At 32.1% G+C, this 21,528-nt stretch overlaps 2 protein-coding genes across 2 annotated transcripts in view; both read right to left on the bottom strand.

Moving 5' to 3' along the window:
* Positions 1–21,528, bottom strand: part of LOC127716148 (uncharacterized) — a 551,146-nt gene that overhangs the window by 110,380 nt on the left and 419,238 nt on the right. The gene's annotated exons all lie outside the window — the stretch shown is intronic.
* Positions 6,296–21,528, bottom strand: part of LOC127716150 (uncharacterized) — a 37,235-nt gene continuing 22,002 nt past the window's right edge. The window contains exon 9 of the mRNA XM_052222272.1: positions 6,296–6,369. Coding sequence (XP_052078232.1) covers positions 6,320–6,369 — 50 coding nt within the window. The 3' untranslated portion in view covers positions 6,296–6,319. The remainder of the gene's footprint in view (positions 6,370–21,528) is intronic.

Below are 21,528 nucleotides of genomic sequence, written 5' to 3'. Positions count from 1 at the left end.
TCCAAATTCAACAACTATGTTGTCAGTAAGAAACTCCAGCATATATGTACTGATCACTTGTTCCTCTGTGTAGTTTTTTTTACATTTTTGTTCACTATTAACAGAATATGCCGTATGGTATCCCAAAAAGAAAATTTAAAGCTTATGCCCCTTTGTATATTGAAAAGCATTGTGGACTATTTCTTTTATAAGATTTTTTATAATTTCACATGGGGAATGGTGGTATACAGGATTGAAAAATCAAAAGTTTTGATAGAATTAATTTCAGAGAAAGATCGAGGTTTAAAATTATCCAGAAGTTCTTTGTTAATACCACAACGCGAGCACGATACAATATAAAACATATCCAACCAGAAACCAATTGTCTTATGTGTGATCAAGTAATAACCAAAAAACAAATTGAAGAGACACCAATATAATTCATGTCTTTTGAACTTTTCGATAAACAAGAATGTAATTGAAAGGAGACCTGGTGTAAACGTCAATGAGACATCTCCACGACGACATCATTAACCAATATGCATGTATACTTTTTTACAGGGATGAAAGTGTGTATCATGAAGGTGTAAACCATCAATAATTGATCCACCTGATAAATGAGGAAGTTTAATATTTAAAAGATTTTTTTTTAAAGAATTGAGGGATAAACATGTATTCTAAAATAGGAACTGCTACACATCACAAGCATGCATTGTTTTTAATTTGCGATATATATGATCAGAGTGAGAAAGGTTGTATGTAAGTGTGAATGAACGTACCAAATTGTGTAAATCCCGCAATATTTTTGCCAAATACAGCGAAGGTAATCTATTCATGGTTAGAAAATCCTTAGTATTTCGAAAAATTCAAAACTGTGTCCTTTAGGCATGGTATGTATTTCCATGACGGGTGATGCAATGTAAAACAGGAGACACTTACATGGTGAAGCTCTTTGTGCAAGACTCTCAGTTTTTGTTTTTCAACTTGATTTGTCTGTTCTAAATTACTTTATGATATTCGAACATCAGTAAGCTACTGCTGCCTCCAATTAATGTACAACTGATTAAGTAATATAATGTTCTGTGAATTACTTCCCACAATTGCATGCAAGTACTTAAATGTCTTAATATGACAAAATCCCAATTCAATTATAAGATGATAATATAATAAAATGATAATCTAGTCTATTGTTCTCAGTTAATTTTAAATCGTCAATAGGGCAAAGTGTTAAATTATTATTCTGCTCATTTAAGGCTAGCAAAGAAAATGTTATACCCCTTATGTATCTCATCTTTTACAAATTTGAAGGGTCTATCCATACGATCATCAAAAGGATGAAATCTTGAGACGATCGCTAGGGGTAAACATGGGTAGTTCTCCATACCAAGCAATCTTTTCTTTCTTTAGTCAACTTGCTTGTCTGTTTTTCAAGTGGGTATATAGACTGTATTGTAATTTTCTAGGGAATGTATATTTGTCACATTTGTCACTTCTCGTTGTTTTATTATAAAAGACACATAGAAATCGAACGATGCATAGTCGACGTTACGAAAGGATAAAATATTTCATAAATATTTGTCCTCTACATTATGTTTTGTTTGATATTTTCATCGTTATTATCATGGCTGGTGTTAAAGTGATCAATCCACTTTTTCCCATTCAGATGAACCTTCTTCATAAAGCAATCTCTTCGCGTGTCATTTTCATAGGACATAACCAGTGATGTTCGAATCAAAATATTAGGAATGCAAAATCAATAACAAATTTGAAGGTAACTACAGACCACATAAATATTTCTTAATTTCGTAAAGGCTATCTATGCGAGGAGTTGAAAAGTTTTAAGGAATACTCTAAAATTTTATGAACAATATATATGGAAATGACTGTATTAATGATATTTCATGTCAGCTACTGAACTGGTGATAGCCTCTGTTCACCGTCCATTGTTTTCTTCAACCTTGAACATTATTTTATCCAATCACCTTCCTTCTAATCTTCTCCGCTTTCATTCTCCTTGTCATGTTATTAAACCCCTTCGTTGTAATGAACATATAATTTTCTTTTTGCATTATTTTAGTAATCATTTCCAATCAAACCGTACACCATGCCTTCATCATGAACTCTCGAAAGCATAATATAATAATGAAAGATGGATGTATAAATACTTATGAGTATATATGTTTCTCAACACATATCATAGCGTTCTCGTAATTTTCCCTAACAATCTAATAGAAAAAACGATCTCGCGTCGCTCCCGTTTTTCTGATATGTCGTTCCTATATCGGAAAACGAAAGCAATTCGAGATATGTTTTCAATTAGATAAGTTCCCCGGGTTCATAGGTCCACACAGTAATATAAAATATCTCCAAATACCTTATGGAGTTGATACGGGTTATGTTCTTCTCATATATTTTATAATGGTATGATATTAAACCGCTAACGGTAGGGATTGTGCTTGATTTTCATATGAAGAAGACATAATCTTTCAATCAGTTTAATTGAGGTCTTTTTTAATCTTGTATGTCTTTTAATCTAAGTTCATTTATATGTTTTGGAGTTTAGTTTGACATCCATTTGCACTGAACTAGTATACATTTTTGTTTAGGGGCCAGCTGAAGCCCGCCTCTGGGTGCGGGATTTTCTCGCTGTGTTGAAGACCCATTGGTGGCCTTCGGCTGTTTTCTGCTTTGGTCGGGTTGTTGTCTCTTTGACACATTCCCTATTTCCATTCTCAATTTTATTTTGAGTTTTGAACATGAATACAGTTGCCTTTTTACGGATGAGAATGTCACTTGAAATCCTACAAATCTGTATTGCAATTTGGTAGGGGTTTGTCGGCCAAAATATTAAAATCAAAGCATCATGGATGTTGTGATTCTGCCAATGTTTTAGCTAGTCTGTCATTTTTTCTTACCATACTTTCAACAACTATTTTGTTATCTTCATTTCCATGATCTCACTGTAAAATGTCTATTCTATTGCCAGAAGATTGAGAATTTTGCAATATTGATGCAAATTATTTTGGTATTTCAATTGATGACACTGTCAGAATTTGTACATTATTTGTTTAGAAACATTTGAAATTCAAAAATTTTGACAAGAATGTTAAGGGAAATCTTTAAATGTGTAGCATAATTTATATGCCATTAATAATAATTGGCTTCATAATTTCCAGAAAGAGGCATTAAAAATGCACTTTCTCAACAACAACAAAAATGAATAACTAACTTTTATCTAATTTGGTGTTCATTCTTCATTAGGGAAAAAATACATTTCCTGTATTCAAATATATACATGTACAAAGACATAATGTTGAGATAATTCCAATCACTGTTATATAGCAATATAATGGGGAATATACAAATAAATTTATTGTAGAAAATGCTCAAGTAATAGTTTGGAATTGTGTTTATTACTTCATCCAAATTACTGATAATTGTAACTTAAATTTACCTTAATCATTAACTTATGTCAGATGATTATGACACTGATTTTACAACTATATCGACACCACAATTATCACATGAAAATACACAATAAAGACATAGTTTTTCCACTTGGAATAGAAAACAAAACACACTTTTTTCGAACTTTATGTTATCACATCAGTAAGTGTATCATTTATTATATTCTGAAACTGAATATCTGTATCCAACAGGATCATTCTGTAGGATATGCTTTAATAATATTTGAACTTTTCACCAAATTCTGTATTATGCAATCAATATCTAACGTAAAATCTTTCAGAAAATATTCATTAACATATGTTTTTTAGTAGATGCACTAGACATTAACATATTATTTAATTACATTAAAGGTATCGTTTTTTGAATTAGATGCACATTGCAACAATTGGCGATTCTTCAGTGATGCTTAAAGTCAAAATATTTATTTATCTGGTGATTTCAAGACGACTCTTGTTTATGTTATGTTATATTTATATATATGTTTATGTATTTTATTAACCGACTCTAATTGGAAGGTTATTTTTTGTAAGTTTAAGCCAAAAACCATGAATTTGAATACAAATGTTATGTTTTCACGAATCTTTATTGTTTCATGAAGTATTGATTCATGCTAATACTTTTTCAAGTGTTTTCAACATATTTGTTTTCTCCACTCTGATGTTAATTTATCCAGTAATTGTCTTCTTAACATAAAGTAAAAGTTAAAACAAGAGCATTATCATGGGCTATAAAACGGAAATATATGTGGCTGCCTAATTATTAATTATCTAAAAACATGACTTTATATATTTAAAAAATTTAATGGAAATGTATGGTAAATGTGATTAAGACATCAACTGTTTTACACAAGATCACAATATAAAATAAGAAGATGAGGTAGAATTGCCAATGAGGCAACTATCCAACAGATTCCAAATTAAGCGGGTTTTAGATAAATATGTCACAGTGTGGTATTCAACAATAAGCAAAATCTATACCGGAACCGACGAAATCTATACCGGAACCGACGAGACAAAATATGATCAGTTAATTGAAAAAAGCAACCGCCTCATTGATTACAACACAATGACAGAAAAACAAATATGACAGACAGCAACCGACGACAACCACTGAATTACAGGTTCCTAACTTAGAACATGCACATATATAAGGTGGCGGAGTACAATATCACTTAAACGACATCTAGAGTAGACATACACACTTATTCATCCATATAATTTATTCAAGTACAGGACTTCATAGCAAAGTCACCGAGATGTTTTAAATCCACTTACAAAAACATAATGTCACAATTTACACATAATAATAGCCTTTACAAGAAATATCACAGCTTATGTATCTTTCATTATTGAATGATGTATCTTATCATTGAAGGAATTGCAGTTTAAACACTTAAATAAAATAGTTCCAGAATATTTGAAAAAAAATTAAATCAACAGAGGACTATGAAATATATTAATATTTTTTAACAAAGCTTTCGTTGTTTATGTTGTTTCACCTTTAACACTTTTGAAACTTACCATTTTTGAGCAAATTCGGACTAGAACCATTAAATAGCCGAACTTTATGTTTTAAAGAATGAAATGTTGATACTTTACAAAGCTAAACTTTTTATACGTTATCAAAGGCATTGAGAAAGTATGCTTCAGATCTAGAAGATTCGTTGTATTTTTAAATAATTATAATTATGTATTTTGAAATCTTCCATATCCCATTTAGACATATCATCCAAATAATTCAGGAAGCTAAGCTTCTTCTAAAAGATCTAAAATGTACATAACAATCACTTAAATATACAATCATTTATGAAAATGTTAAATTGATACCATATATATTTACATGTATAAACCAAAGCTAAATGTAGGAGAATGCAAACCTATATTCAAAAAAATATATAATTACGTTTAATTTGTATATCATTTTTAAAAAGCTTAAACTTAAAATTATATTTTAAACATAAAAACTTTACCGTATACAAATGTAATATATTCTAGATATGTATTTTACAGATAATATATTGACATAGGGTGATAAATAAAACAAATCAGAAGCACTTTATTAGCTGTATGACACAGTGGTTACTTTTAAAATGAGTTTAATGAAATACTTGGACTAAATAACTAAAATATAAAATATAGTCTTGTTATCAGAAATAAAAATATACAATACTGACTGTGCAGTTTTTGACATTTTTACCTATTATGTCTGTTTGTTTTGTTCACAAATTATTGTCAATATAATGAACTTTTATGCGACTGTCATACAAGTGAGAGGTTTAGCTAGCTATAAAACCAAGTTTAATCCACCATTTTCTATATAAGGAAATGCCTGTTCCAAATCAGAAATATGAGAGTTGTTTTCCATTCGTTTGATGTGTTTTAGTTTTTGATTTTGCCAATTTATAAGGAACTTTCCGTTTTGAATTTTCCTTGGAGTTCGGTATTTTTGATATTTACTTTTTACGTATATTTACTGACAGCAAATTTCAAAAATAGTTGAATGCCACATTAAAATCAATTGAAATACGCAAAAATTTAAACAGCAGTCTACGAAAATGATGTTGAAATTCAAATTATAAACATGCAAGATTTTACTTATATTTAATGCTTTCGTTTTTCTTTTTTTCTAAATATGCCATTTTGAAAACTCAAAAGTAACTACTAGTAGGATGATTTAAAAGTTAAAAAAAAATTTAGTTATCATGAACAAGCACAATTTTAAGAACTATTGTATTATGATTTTTTAAAAAGTAAAAGACGGAACATGAAATACTACAGTCCAAGATTTCTCCCAGGCAATCGAGACCAGTGTGAACTATTCAATTATAAGAATGATAACTAGTTAAAAACATAAACTATTTCTGTTCAAAGTATCAAGATGGTGAACTCTGTGGATTGTTTATGTGAACTGCACAGCTATCACCTTTCTGGTATATGACGAAAACATTTCTTTCATCTGAGATTTCCATCACATTTTCTAGCAGGTTTCTACTGAGCAAACCTAAAAATGAGCTTATGATCAATACATATGTTATTAATATTTCATTGCAAACATTATTGATTTGAAATAAATCCAACTCACACTTAAATAAGCATTCATAAAATTAAAAGTGTTGTTTTCCTGTTTGTTTAGTATCGTTAGTTCGAGATGATTTGATAGTGCACTGTCTACGACTATACAACGAAGGCCAATTCTTGTGCCAGTATGTCATCAATACACGTTCATGTCTACTTAGAATATAGAGATGTAAACATCGTATTCACGTCTACTTAATTTTGTTTAAGGTAAAGTCCAAGATTATAAAATAAAACACCTTCTCTTGTATGACAAAGGTATTTTAAGACATAAAGAACTCAGAGTGTTTTATTACATTTTGAAAAAGAATCGACACTGACAGAGGCCATTAGTTGTGCCAAATTTCTAAAATATTTGTCAGTAAGAACATTTCATTTCATCTTGATCATATATTTTTAATTTTTAAAATTAGTCGCGTTGCCCATATTTTAGATTATAAATAATATACATATATGTTACATATGTACTTTAAGACAAATATAAAATACTAACAGGAGGTAAAAACGAAAAATCAATAGAATAAACATTTCGGATAGATAAGAGAAATTACCATCTCAACAGTTCAGAAGGCGTTTGGTAAAGAGTTCAGACGCTACTAAAAACTCAGACTGTCCCCATCATCCACATAATGTGGCTTCATTCACACTGATGATAGAAGTAACGTGTTTTATGATATGTTTATTACTTCTTTCGTTTAACACTTCCATGACACAATTAAAGTTGAACTGTTGCGCATTAAAACAGTTCAAATATTCATAATACACATATACTATAGAACAAAGTATTTATCATCAGATTCAAGTTGCTGTTCATCATTTTGTTCTATGTCGATGCTTCCTAAAATTATATAGAAAAACAAACAGTGTTTTTAGACAAAATGATCTAAGTATCTGATGGTTAGTATTCCGTGGTAAGCAGCTAAATTGATAAGCAAGCAAATTTAGATCTCTAAATTATACGATGGTTAAAATAACTGCAAAGGGGACACAACATGATGTTTTTGTGGTCGGGTAGCTATGAAGATATTGTTGACAAAACTAGTAACACTGCAAGCAAATATCACAAAATGATAACGGACTATTTGCATTCATCTTGATGTAAACATAGTGTTAAAAATCGCAACATCAGTCCCAACGAGAGAACTGAAAATTGAAACAAGTCGATACTTTCGAAGGTTACAGGAATTACAGAATATACTAGACAAATTATCAAAGGAAGTTAAACGTTGTAGAACTTACGTAGAGGGATGGAAGCCGCAGTGGGTCCCACAATCAACTGTCCCTGTCGATTGCTGTTCTTCATCACAGATGTTGTTGAGATGAGTGCAGGGGGTGTCACATCATTAGTGAAATGACAACATGATGGATGATGGATGATACGATAAACTATACAGCTAATACAGGCGGCAGAGAATGTAACCATGACCAATATAACAATCAGTATGGTGTGTGATCTCACCACTTCGCTGTGACCACTGTTTGAGATCGTTATTGTTGTAGATGAGGTCAGGTTTGGTGCTAACGTTGTTTTAATTTTCACTAAAATTCAAAAATCTCGATTATATATGTTAGCCTCAAATCTATGTCCAGCCTCAAATCTATGTCCTTTCCGCAAATCTATGTCCTTTGTAATATTGCGTCATAGACGATCCAAATTCATGTCCTTTATTATCTCAAATCTATGTCTTTTATTGTCTCAAATCTATGTCATGTATTGTCTCAAATCTATGTCCTTTATTAAATCAAATCTATGGCCTTTTTTGTCTCAAATCTATGTCCTTTATCGAAATGTGGTGACGTAAGACATAACAAGACACAATAAACACAATAAATTATACCCTAAACATATTTATTTGGTACCTATACATTAAAACATTGAACAAAACCTTTTTAAAAAGGTGTATGTGTTTACTTCTTACGATACAGAATAGGTTTAACATGTTTAATTCATTGTTGAGGGCTGTACATTATCTTTATTTGCTTGTATACAGATGTCATTTTGTCTCAGGTTGTTTATTAACTTATATTTCGTATTTGTTATCAAGACGTAATAAGTAAAGTAAAGTATCGATAATTACTACAGAACAATTAAAGCGGCACTAGCTGTCAAATTCATGTTCACCGATTTGACTCAAATTCTCATATTTGATTTATAACAATGTAAAACATTTATCCAAATTATAAAAAGTCAAAAATAATCAATTTACAGGGCATGGGCTCGATAATATGTAGGTTCGTTTCGTGTGTATTTTAGTCTAGACGCAATCTAATTAACTATCGAGTTGACCTCCGAATACCTCCTATGGACATATAAGCAATATAAACATAAATATAGATATAAATAGAAACCGGACTCGTGCAATTGGATTTTTCTAGGTCTGTTTGATTTCATATTAATCATCGTTTTTACCTTTATAAGAATGATTTTTTTGTGGATCGAACCAGTCAATCAAATGATTTACCTTTGTTTCACTTCCAATGTTGAGATTCTTTTCCTTTAAATAACTCAGCACGCATGATTCATGCGTTATCCATCTCTAGCTAAGGGGTTAAATTGAAGTTCACATGAATACGGATTAAATGAGGTCGAATTATTCACTTCATAATCGATGTTTCTTAGCTTATTTTGACAAAATTGAACCATACTGGCTGCTAAAAGCGATATATTATTTCACTATTTCACTTTCATTAATGATTCAACAAAAATAAAACATATTTTATATTTTTTATATATCTCGTAGCTAGTGCCCCTTTAAACACAGGATCAAGAAAAGCAAACAATTTGAAAATGTAGTTTTATAATAAAATGAAAATCATACAATAATTACACATGCTTGTAGAATTTTTAAGCACACATGGAGAACACATCCCAACTTAACATTGAATTATGGCAAATGACTTAATAAAACAAAAATCCTATAAGGCCGTACTTATTAGACGGGCATAAATTTGCGCATGTCGAAACAACCTGGAAAAAGATTTTAAGAAAAGGACACAGTTTTGAGGCCGTATCTAATTAACGGACATAGATTTGCGAATGACCTCACGATTGAAAACAAATTTGAAAAAAGGACACAGATTTGAGGCCGTATCTTTTTTAACGGACATAGATTAGCGATTGACGTCACGATGGGGCACAGATTTGAGAAACGGACACAGATTTGAGGCCGTACACAGATCTGAGGTTTACATATATAATAATGGTTGAAGCACTACAGAAAAACCATCTCACAAGCAATGTAAAAAAAAGTAAACCCTGTGTTTCCTTTAATATATATGGAGACTATACTAAGCGTTTATGATGAATGTTAATCCAGAAAAGCGCTTCAAATGCATAAAATTTATTAAGTGTTATTTTCACAACACATTAAAAAAATGTGAGAACTTATCACATGCAGCATTTTCTATCCCAAGATTCTCTTACCTATGTTAAAAATATTTCAAAATTAATGACTTAAGAAGCATAAAACTTTAACTCATAATGCATTAGTTTCAGGAAATATTGTAATTGTTTACATAGGTTACGAAAGTAGTTTTGGCAGCATTGTTAAAGTGTATACCAGAACAAAATACACTAAATAATCAGATTTAAATATTTTTAAATATGCAAAGTCATAAAAATTATCATTTAATAAATAATAGTATAATTTATATCTAATAATCTTATTTCAATAGTATTTTTTTACCATTGCAAACAGATGATACTTTAGCCAAAAGAAACAGTAAAGACTATAAATATGTAATAAATAACTTACCCTTTCAGACAACCACCACATTCGGAATCATTGTTTTGTGTACAGTGAGTTATAAACACTCTATGCTGTCCATGACAGTCGTAACATTCTGTACACTGGTGATGTGTCAAGGCATTAGCGAAATACCCAGCAGTACATACACATGGGTTACAATCAAGTGCTCCATAAAACTCATCAATATGGATTTCCTGTGATAATGAATCGTTTGTGAACAAGTTTTCCATTCGTATTGCACATAATTTTAAAGAAGTCTAGAGAAGCGACATGACTACCATGACCTAACTCGAACCACAAAATGCATTTGCAATGTTGTGTGTTCATTTTAATTATTTTGTAATGTACAGTCTCTTTTTAATAAAAGTTGTGGATTATTTTTTGACAATATTTAATCTTTCATACAGATGCATTAAATGTCGGGTACATCGTCTAAGTCTTTAGTTTTCTATGTTGTTTTGTATACTGTTGTTTGTCTTTTGGTCTTTTGTCGAGGGGTTTTCCATAGCGTTGTCAGATTATGTTCGACTTATGAGTTTGAATGTCCCTTTGTATCTTTTGACTCTGTTTTATATTATATAAATTGTGTATACGTTTTGTCTCAAGTCCGTGCGTAACCCTTAGTTATTAGACATTCATAATGCTAATCTACACTCAGATAATTGTGATCAATTGCTTTTGATTATATATAAATTGACAAATAGTGCATTCTGTTTCTTTATATTCGTGTTTATGTTCAATTATCTTTGCATATATTAGTATACTTAAAAAATGGGTTTTGTTTTTGGTTTAGTTTAAACATATTTTATTGTGCAAAAGAACAAATGAATTAGACACAAGTTTTTCAACATAGTTATGTAGTATTTAGTCCTTCTAATCTTGCTAGTATTTATGTACCCACACATATTACAGGCTGGACATGTACTATATTTTCTAGAATATTCGTCATAGAATTTTTCACCTGGGTTGCAGTAACAGGGATAGCAGTCTGCAGTGACTTGGATGGAGAGTTGTCTCATTTGATCTCATACAACATCTTCTTATTTATAATGCCCCAAATTCTTGACAGATCCTTATTTTCTGAAAGGAAAGTTGCTTAGCTTTACAAAATTATTCTTAAAATAGTTAACAGTATAAGCATGTCGTAAACCGGTCGAGTGTGTATAACATTAATCATTTTCTCATGATATTGATATTCCTATACATGCGAAATGCTTCAAATGTATTTTACATCGACGAAATAGTACCAGTGTTCAACATAACATGTACTGTATATCTTATTATGAATATTTTAAAGTTTTTTATAGTTATTTATGTTATCTATTTATCTGATCTTATATGAGGCAGATATTACATGATGAGCTGTGGAAAGGTTATTAATTTTACAAATGTGTGAGAAATCGTAAGCTCCTTTATGATGTAATCAGATACAAATTTGAGGGGTAATCCGGAAAAAAGGATAACCGGATAGTTTTATCGTTGTCATGTTGTTAAAAGTTTTTCAGGATCATAGTATATAGACCAAAATCGACAATTTACTGTCTTTGTTCCCTTCGGGACCATACTAATAAGAACATGAAGAACACGAAGTACGTTTCATACTCATATGAGTAAAAATTATCGTAACTAACTGAATTATTGATGATGAAATGGCAACTGAAACAGTGTCATTTAACTATTATACTGTAAAACACCTGCAAATTGTTGAAATTAACAAACTAGTGACAGACTAACTATTTTAATACATTTATTTTTAGATAATTGCTAAGCCAAATAACCATTGTCGTTGGTTCATATCTATCTTTGTTTTTCATAAACTGTTTTGTTATAAATAAGGCCGTTAGTTTTCTCAATTGAATTGTTCCATATTTTTCATGGGCTCAACTGTAATATGCGGTAGAAGTAGTTCCTAACCCAATTACATATTCATACATCAGCAAGGATATGTATGAGAAATGTATCAAATATTATGTATGCCTGTTAACGTAGTCTCCAATGACAGACACATTGACACATCGACACATCGACACATATATTTGCCTTCGGATTAATATGATCCGTTCATCCTATTTTGACTCTTTCAAAATTCAAGAGTCTATCCTAAATTGAGGTAAATTATCTGGCCTTCCAAATACCGTTTCGATTCCTAACATTACTGAAGAGACATTAACTGTCGAAATCCGGATATGGTGTACAAAAACCTTTGCACCTTTTGTTTGCGGTATACCATCTTTTTCGCAATTTTATTGTTTTCTGTTTTGTATTAAATTTATAATTAAGATCCATTTATTACATCGGTGATCCGTTTATTTGGCAATCGCCAATGGCAGTCAGCAGGGTCTAAGAACATCCGTTGTTCGACCTGCTAGTCAAATGCGTTTTGTTAAAATATACTTTTTCACTCATTTGGTCTTTTGGAAAATGTTGTTTGTGCTGTATTTAGACCCCTCTACCAAGAAATGTGGTTTGCATGCACACGTATAAAAATTGCTGTTTTTATCCAACGCAATCATAGGTTTGAACGTTGTTTTCAATTAAGACTTGTTTATATTTTTTCCTTTGGGCTTGTATCATATTTGCCTTCGGGTTTATATGATCCGTTCATCCTATTTTGACTCTTTCAAAATTCAAGAGTTTATCCTACATTGAGGTAAATTATATGGCCTTCCAAATACCGTATCGATTCCTAACATCACTGAAGAGACATTAATTGTCGAAATTCGGATATGGTGTACAAAAACCTTTGCACCTTTTATTTGCGGTATACCATCTTTTTCCGCAAGTTTATTGTTTTCTGTTTAGTATTAAATTTATAATTAAGATTTATTTATTACATCGGTGATCCGTTTATTTGGCAATCGCCAATGGCAGTCAGCAGGATTTAAGAACATCAGTTGTTCGACCTGCTAGTCAAATGCGTTTTGTTAAAATATACTTTTTCACTCATTTGGTCTTTTGGAAAATGTTGTTTGTGCTGTATTTAGACCCCTCTACCAAGAAATTTGTTTTGCATGCACGCGTATAAAAATTGCGGTTTTTATCCAACGCAATCATAGGTTTGAACGTTGTTTTCAATTTAGACTTGTTTATATTTTTTCGTTTGGGCTTGTATTATATTTGCCTTCGGGTTTATATGATCCGTTCATTCTATTTTGACTCTTTCAAAATTCAAGAGTCTATCCTAAATTGAGGTAAATTATTTGGCTTCCAAATACCGTTTCGATTCCTAATATCACTGAAGAGACATTAATTGTCGAAATCCGGATATGGTGTACAGAAACCTGTGCACCTTTTGTTTGCGGTGTACCATCTTTTCCGTAAGTTTATTGTTTTCTGTTTAGTATTAAATTTATAATTAAGATCGATTTATTACATCGCTGATCCGTTTATTTGGCAATCGCCAATGGCAGTCAGCAGGGTTTGAGAACATTTGTTGTTCGACCTGTTAGTCAACTGCGTTTTGTTGAAATATACTTGTTCACTTTTTTGGTCTTTTTGAAAATGTTGTTTGTGCTGTATTTAGTCCCCCTAACAAGAAATTTGTTTTGCATGCACACGTATAAAAATTGCGGTTTTTATCCAACGCAATCATAGGTTTGAACGTGGTTTTCAATTTAGACTTGTTTATATTTTTTCGTTTGGGCTTGTACTATATTTGCCTTCCGGTTAATATGATCCGTTCATACTATTTTGACTCCTCAAAATTCAAGAGTCTATCCTAAATTGAGGTAAATTATTTGGCCTTCCAAATACCGTTTCGATTCCTAACATCACTGAAGAGACATTAATTGTCGAAATCCGGATATGGTGTACAAAAACCTTTGCACCTTTTGTTTGCGGTATACCATCTTTTCCGGAAGTTTATTGTTTTCTGTTTAGTATTAAATTTATAATTAAGATCCATTTATTACATCGTTGGTCCGTTTGTTTGGCAATCGCCAATGGCAGTCAGCAGGGTTTCAGAACATTTGTTGTTCCACCTGTTAGTCAAATGCGTTTTGTTAAAAGATACTTTTTCATTTTTTTGGTCTTTTTGAAAATGTTGTTTGTGCTGTATTAAGTCCCCTCTAACAAGAAATTTGTTTTGCATGCACACGTATAAAAATTGCGGTTTTTATCCAACGCAATCATAGGTTTGAATGTTGTTTTCAATTTAGACTTGTTTATATAAATATCTTGATATCTTTATCGTAAACGGGAAGCTAAATACCAAAATTTATGATAAAAGAGATGATTTTTCATTTCCTATTGTTAATTATCCATTTTTAGATGGTGACGTTCCCTTGTCACCATCTTATGGTGTTTATATATCTCAACTTGTTTGATTCGCTCGTGTATGTAACAACGTATTAGATTTTAACGAAATAAACCTCTGTATTACTGAAAAATTAGTACACCAAGGTTTTTGATATCACAAACTAGTCAAAACATTTACTAAATTTTATCATCGGTACAAGGACATCATTCGTAAATATAAATCAACAAGCAGACATTTTATACGTTCAGGTATTTCACATCCAATCTTTTATGGTAATATTCTATAAAAAGTACAAAAATGTCGAGATTCACCTCAAAAGCTAACCAAACCTTTAAACAGACTTATTCATAAGGGATATAGTTACGATACTGTTGTCAGGTCATTAAAGATGGCATACACATGTATTTTGGTATTAATATTGATTCACTCATAGGGTCTTTGAATCAGAAATATAATTTATTCTAAAACCAGTTGTTGGCATGATACGGGTTATGTTCTTCTCATATATTTTATGTTGGTATGATACTAAACCCCTAACGGGAAGGATTGTGCTTAATTTTCATATGATGAAGACATATTCTTTTAATCAGTTTAATTGAGGTCTGGAGCTGGCATGTCAGTAACAGCTAGTAGTCCTTTGTTAATTTATGTATCATTGTCATTTTTCTTAGTTTCTTCTGTTACCTATTCTGACATCGGACTTTGTTTTTCTCTGCGTATTGCTGTGTGTTTGTTTATTCTACATTGGCTAGAGGTATAGGGGGAGGGTTGAGATCTCACAAAACATGTTTAATCCGGCCGCATTTTTGCGCCTGTCCCAAGTTAGGAGCCTCTGGCCTTTGTTAGTCTTGTATTTTTTTTTTTATTTTAGTTCATTTATATGTTCTGGAGTTTAGTATGACGTCCATTTTCACTGAACTAGTACACATTTTTATTTAGGGACCAGCTGAAGCCCGCCTCCGGGTGCGGGATTTTTATCGCTGTGTTGAAGACCCATTGGTGGCCTTCGGCTGTTTTCTGCTCTTCGGTCGGGTTGTTGTCTCTTTGACACATTCCCCATTTCCGTTCTCAATTTTATTTATATATAGCCTATGGCGCTAGATTGCCGTTTGACACAGCCTAAGTTGCTAGATTGCACTTTGACACAGCCTTTGGCTTTATTTTGCCGTTTGAAACAGCTTATGGCGCTAGATTGCCATTTGACACAGCCTATGGCGCTAGATTGCCTTTTGGTCCTAACCCTAACCCTAAACCCTAATCCTAAACCTACCCTAACCCTGACCCTTATCGCTAACCCTAATCCTAACCTTTAACCCTGATATTAACCCTGAATGTGACCCTAAACCATAACCCTAGCCTAGGACGCTAGATTTCCATTGGACACAGCGTTCGGCGTTATATTTCTATTTGACACAGCTTACTCCAGTAGATTGCTATTTTACACAGCCTTACGGCGGTAAATGCGCCTATAACACTTACCATGTTGCAAGATGAACCTAGATGCCAAAAAGGCACAGCCCAAGGCGTTTATTTATATTGTTCTTTGTCAAAGTCTATGGCGACATATTGATCATAAACCAGTGTCAGTGTGTCGATGTGTCAATATGTCGATGTGTCAATGTGTCGATGTGTCAATGTTTCACTGTGTCGATGAGTCAATGTGTCGATGTGTCGATGAGTCAATGTGTCGATGAGTCGATATGTCTATGTGTCGATGTGTCTTCATATCGATGTGTCGATGTGTCCAGATAAGTCATTTAATGTAATGTCGATTCACTTATTAATTATCCGCTGAGAACTATTTCTTCCGTATTCTTCTGTTGATCCTTTTTATATCGGGGCCTTTTATAGCCGACCTTACGATATGAGTTTTTCTCATTGTTGAAGGCCGTACGGTTGCCTATAATTTCTTACATTCACTTCATTTGAACTTTGGTGGTTAGTTGTCTCATTGGCAACCGTACCACATCTCCTTATTTTTATATAGTAAATATATAACTTACATATTGCAAATAATTTGAAGCTTTTCTACAACGCGGACTTCGTCTGCACTTGTTCTGATCTAAGTCGTAGTATTGTTCGCCTTTTATACATATGGGGAAACCTACACTTTTTACAAAAAGTGTACTGTTTACCTCTGTGGAAAAAGCGGGCACTACCAAAAGCAGTATATAATCAGTATTCACTGCTAATATATAAAGATATACCATTAAAATGCAATCAGTGCATCTGAAATAGTTAATAAAAAGCAATGTGAGTACATCAGTCTGTTTTCTTTTGATCATCTATGCTTATTGTGCACAAAAAACAACTTATCAAACATGGATACACATGGCTTATAATTTGGTACGTGCTATGCTCTATATGCGTTTCGACTCCATTAGTGGCACACGACTCAAAACATAAGCAAAGCTAAATCAGATATTACGAAAATGAAGAGCATTTTAAAAAAACAAACATTCCGAAAAAAGTGCCAAAAACGGCAAAGGCAATCTATTATACCTGGATAGAAAATCGCATTATTATTACATTTACATTAGCTCAACACATGTTTTCAACTTTAAAATGATGAGTGCATCTTTTTACGAGAAACAGAAAAGTTTACACCATAAACACGGACTTCAGTAAAAAGTCGATTATAATGTCTAGCACCTTCTCACTGAAATATATTCAAGACTATTAGAAAAATAAACAAAAGGATTTTATTAACTCGCTGTCAACGTTTACCATACCAAATCAGGTTTCAGTTTTGTCTTGTTTATGTCTTATCCCATCTTCCATTTTCACCTAAAGTTTACGACTACAAGTCTCTGTCAGTCATCTGTAACTGGACATCAGTACAAAAAGTAATATAAAAAAAATACTGAACTCCGAGGAAAATTCGAAAAGGAAAGTCCCTAATCAAATGGCAAAATCAAAAGCTCAAACACATCAAACGAATGGATAACAGCTGTCATATTCATATTTTCTTATGTAGATTTCAGCTTCTTTTAAATAGAATATTCTTTATTTGGTAAGAGTTGTTTACGATATTTCCCCACTCAAAATAGGGATTTTTTTTAATTTTTAACAGCAGATATTTATCTTTTATGTTAAAATGTTTACAAAAATATCTGCATGTGTATTCAAGTCTTCGCATTCATAGGTCTATAGTTACCCGACTAATCGTCTGATCTGTATTTTTTACCGATTGTGTCCAACTCCATATTGTACCCTTCAGATTTGGGTTGGATTCTCATGCCGGATGGGGCATGTATACATAAAGAAAAACACTATGTCAAGGTGTCACAAATAGAAACTGGGTGAATCTTGTGAATGGGTTATGTGTTGGCCTGCAAACACACACACGCACACAATAAACAATACGACGAATCTGCACGGACTCTGACTCTGGGACTAACTCTTGCAACAAATGACGACTCTGGTTTCCGCGATATATGATTTAATAGTTCAGCATGGAATACAATTGTACAGAGTTGGAACTGCTCAGTGTAATACTAAATCCAATCTGCCATATCGAAATCATAAAACAGTTTATATAACAAACCAAAAATTACTTGAATAGACTTCACAAATATTTCTCAAAATGAGTGACAAATACAATTAACGGGTTATAGAAAAATTAGCACATAGCTAATAACTAACAATAGAACATACAGACTTATTTATCGAATTAAATAGATAAAATAATATTATGTAAGATCTTAGAACATAGTAAAGTGCTTTCGACCAATGAAATGCAAGATTTTTCACCCTCTTAATGGTGAAGAATGACACAAAACATGTTCTTAGTAGCTAATTACCTTATTGTTCTGTAAAACATACAAAGGGCCATTTACTGTAGCAAAATATTGCCTTGGGACATTTATTTGTCAGGAAAGTGTGTTGAAAGAAGATTTTATAGCCCCTGGCATTTTGAATAGACATTAATTATTTGTATAAATATTAACAATGATGAATAAATTTTTAATACACAAAGTAGTTCAAATTTCCAAACAATATATTTTTCCATTTTTGATAATTTCAACTTTGTTAATACAATTTGGCACATTTATTGTCATTGTATTGTCATCATTTTCTTTGTTTTTGCTTTCATTTCGATTATTGTTGGGAACGGACAAGTCATTTTCCTTCTTTATATATTTATTGACGGATTGCCTTGTTAACGTTCTCTTGTAATGCTTCCAACGGACGCTTATTCGTATCAAGGGCCGACGATCGGTGACTTCTCCTTGACTTTACAGTGGAATCAGTAAAACCTGCATTGAATAGTGTAGTGCAACATGTAACTTTTCCAGAATGATGGGATATATTGCAATCAATCATGGAAATCCGGGCATATGCTGTACACTGAATCGGATGGAACCATTTGAAGCTTGATGGGGTAGTGGCTTGCGGTAAAACCTACCCTCAAGTGGAATTAGGGACAAATACTTTTCAAAAATTTTTACTAAGCATCTAGGGTTTGATGGATCACTTTTCTGAGTATTGCGTTTCACATCAATATTTCTGTTGTTGAGTCCACCTTGTACAATCTTGCACAGTCTCCCGGTATAATGTAGTAACTTATTACCATTCGTATCAACCGAAATATGACACTGACTAGTGTCAAGTTCTTTGTGTTCATCGAGTGCACGAAATCCAAAGAGCGTACAGTTATAGAAAAAAAAAAACAATGTTTGTTAAGGCCAGTTGCCGTTTCACAATCGAAAACCCCACTATCCCACATGGTTTCCTCGTCCGATGTCAATATAGAGTTAGTCTAGTCAAAATAGATGAAATTTGTGGCCAACCTCAAAAAAATTGCAACAGAATTATTTTTTATATTTTTCAATTCTAACAGGCTTTCTTTGTAACATACTAAAAGTCTACCAAGATATCTGAGTTGGAACATTGATTTTTTGGGTGAAAAATAGTAAAATTTGTCAAAAATAGGGAAAAACTGGGAAAAGCTTGTAAAACATTTATTTTGGAAGATAATCATTACAAACCAAAAGTTTTACAACAGTATGTACAGTGTTTATGAAATGAAATAAAAAAAAATGGTTTTTTTTTTTACAAACATGAAATTTTAGGTTAAAACATCAGATTTTTGTTGGAATTTGAGATTCACAAAGCGCGAATTGATTACAAAAACAGACAGGAAAAATATAAAAATGGTAATAGAAGTTCATTTGATATTTCAAAAAAAAACAAAACCTTTATTATCATCATTTCAAAACTTTACAGCCATTCTTAATTGAATAAATGATGATTTTTGGTAAAATATAGCAAAATCATCCAAAAATCGTTAAAAACTGGAAAAACACACATTTCGAGTTTTAACTGTTTTTAAATCATTCCAAAATAGAAAAATGCAAATCTTAATATAATGATAATCAGATCAAACAAAATTCATTAAAAAACAATTACGAAAATAACTGATTTTGGGTGAAAAAAGCAAAAATCGCCAAAAATCGCCGAAAACTGGAAAAAACTGATAAAATCTATAGTTTTTCAGAAATCAATTAAGATTTTAGTGAAAATCAATTTATATTCTTTATGTGAAAAAGTGCAATGCTTTAATTCATACCATATTAACCAAGAAGAGATTTTAAGCGAAAATCAAAGATTTGTTGACCATAATGAGACGTAAAAAGTATAATTCACAAAAAGGGATGTTAATTAAAAAAAGTAAATGGCAAAATACAAGGAAACATTTTTTTTTTAGATTATTTCATGATAGTTTTCTGTATACAACAAATATCTATTCATCAGTAAAGTCAGATTCAGCAATGGGAACAGAATTAGAACAATTCAAACCACGACATTCACCGCATCCTACCGAACACTGAAGACCATTTTTTCTACAGACACGTCGTTTGGTGTCGCAATTTTGCTTACAGTTGCATCTAATAATGTTAAGAAGTTTATCAGGTGCAGGAGGAAGTTCCATCAAAATTGGACAAAGTTTTCCACGTTTGATTTCCCAACCATAGTCTGTAGGATCCATGTCAACTTCTTCTGACATCCATTTTTGGCACTGATGATACACTCTAAGACTATGAAATTGCCCTGAATCGGATGTTGGTGGTAAACTTTTCACCTGAACTGATGTGTTTCCAATTATTACTCTGGATGTGAATTTTCTCCAGCGAAGAATGTTAAGTCCTTCAAGAGGAAGTCCTCCATATAAACTCGTGAGCGCTTCTTCTCCTGCTTTGATGAAATCTGCTTTAATTGAATTGTTATTCATGAAAACTTTACCTTGCATTTTCAGATATTCTTGATTAAGTTTTTTTAATGCGAGTCCTTTGCCTATTCCAAAAAGCCTAGGTGTTGAGTCACAACCTGTTAAAGAATGCAAAAAAGGCAATAAATTACAAACATCCTCCCCAAAAAATCCTTTAGTCTGTTGTATGTTCCATATTTTCATTTTTTTTGTTGATTGCCATTTTATCAGATTTGAAAATAACCCTTTTGCACTGCTGATTAACATGATGAATAAGTAACACCAATAGATCCGTATCTTCACCAATTACTACGACTTCTGAAGACAAAGCACAATACACTGCAGTTTGCGCAATAAGAAGATCTGCATCATCAGTTGCATTTTTACATCTAATGTCATTATCCTTAAGCTTGTCACAAAGCATGTTAATAAGAGCTTGTTTGTTACATGTATGACTGTTTGACATAAAAAGTTCCTTTTTAGTTTTGCAAGGCATAGAAGAGGTAAAATTGATGTTCGGCGAAATGATGCCTTTTGTTCTACGCAAATGTGTTAAATCTTTAATTGAAGGAAGTTCTGGATAACTGTCAAAAACAATTACAGGGTCTTTGTACTTTCTGATTACATGATCAACATACATTTGTGTAATGTCTCCAAATGAATCACCATGTGTCCAAGGAAGTCGTTGCAATAGTGATCCACCATCAAGGACATACTGAAAACCCTCTCCATCTATTTCATGTATGCAATCACTTCCACATACCCATATCGCATCAGCTAAGTTTGACT

The sequence above is a fragment of the Mytilus californianus genome, unplaced genomic scaffold (genome assembly GCF_021869535.1).
Source record: "Mytilus californianus isolate M0D057914Y unplaced genomic scaffold, xbMytCali1.0.p SCAF_9, whole genome shotgun sequence".
NCBI lineage: Eukaryota > Metazoa > Mollusca > Bivalvia > Mytilida > Mytilidae > Mytilus > Mytilus californianus.
The sequence above is the reverse complement of the archived record's forward strand: the minus strand, read 5'-3'. Positions and strand labels throughout refer to the sequence as shown.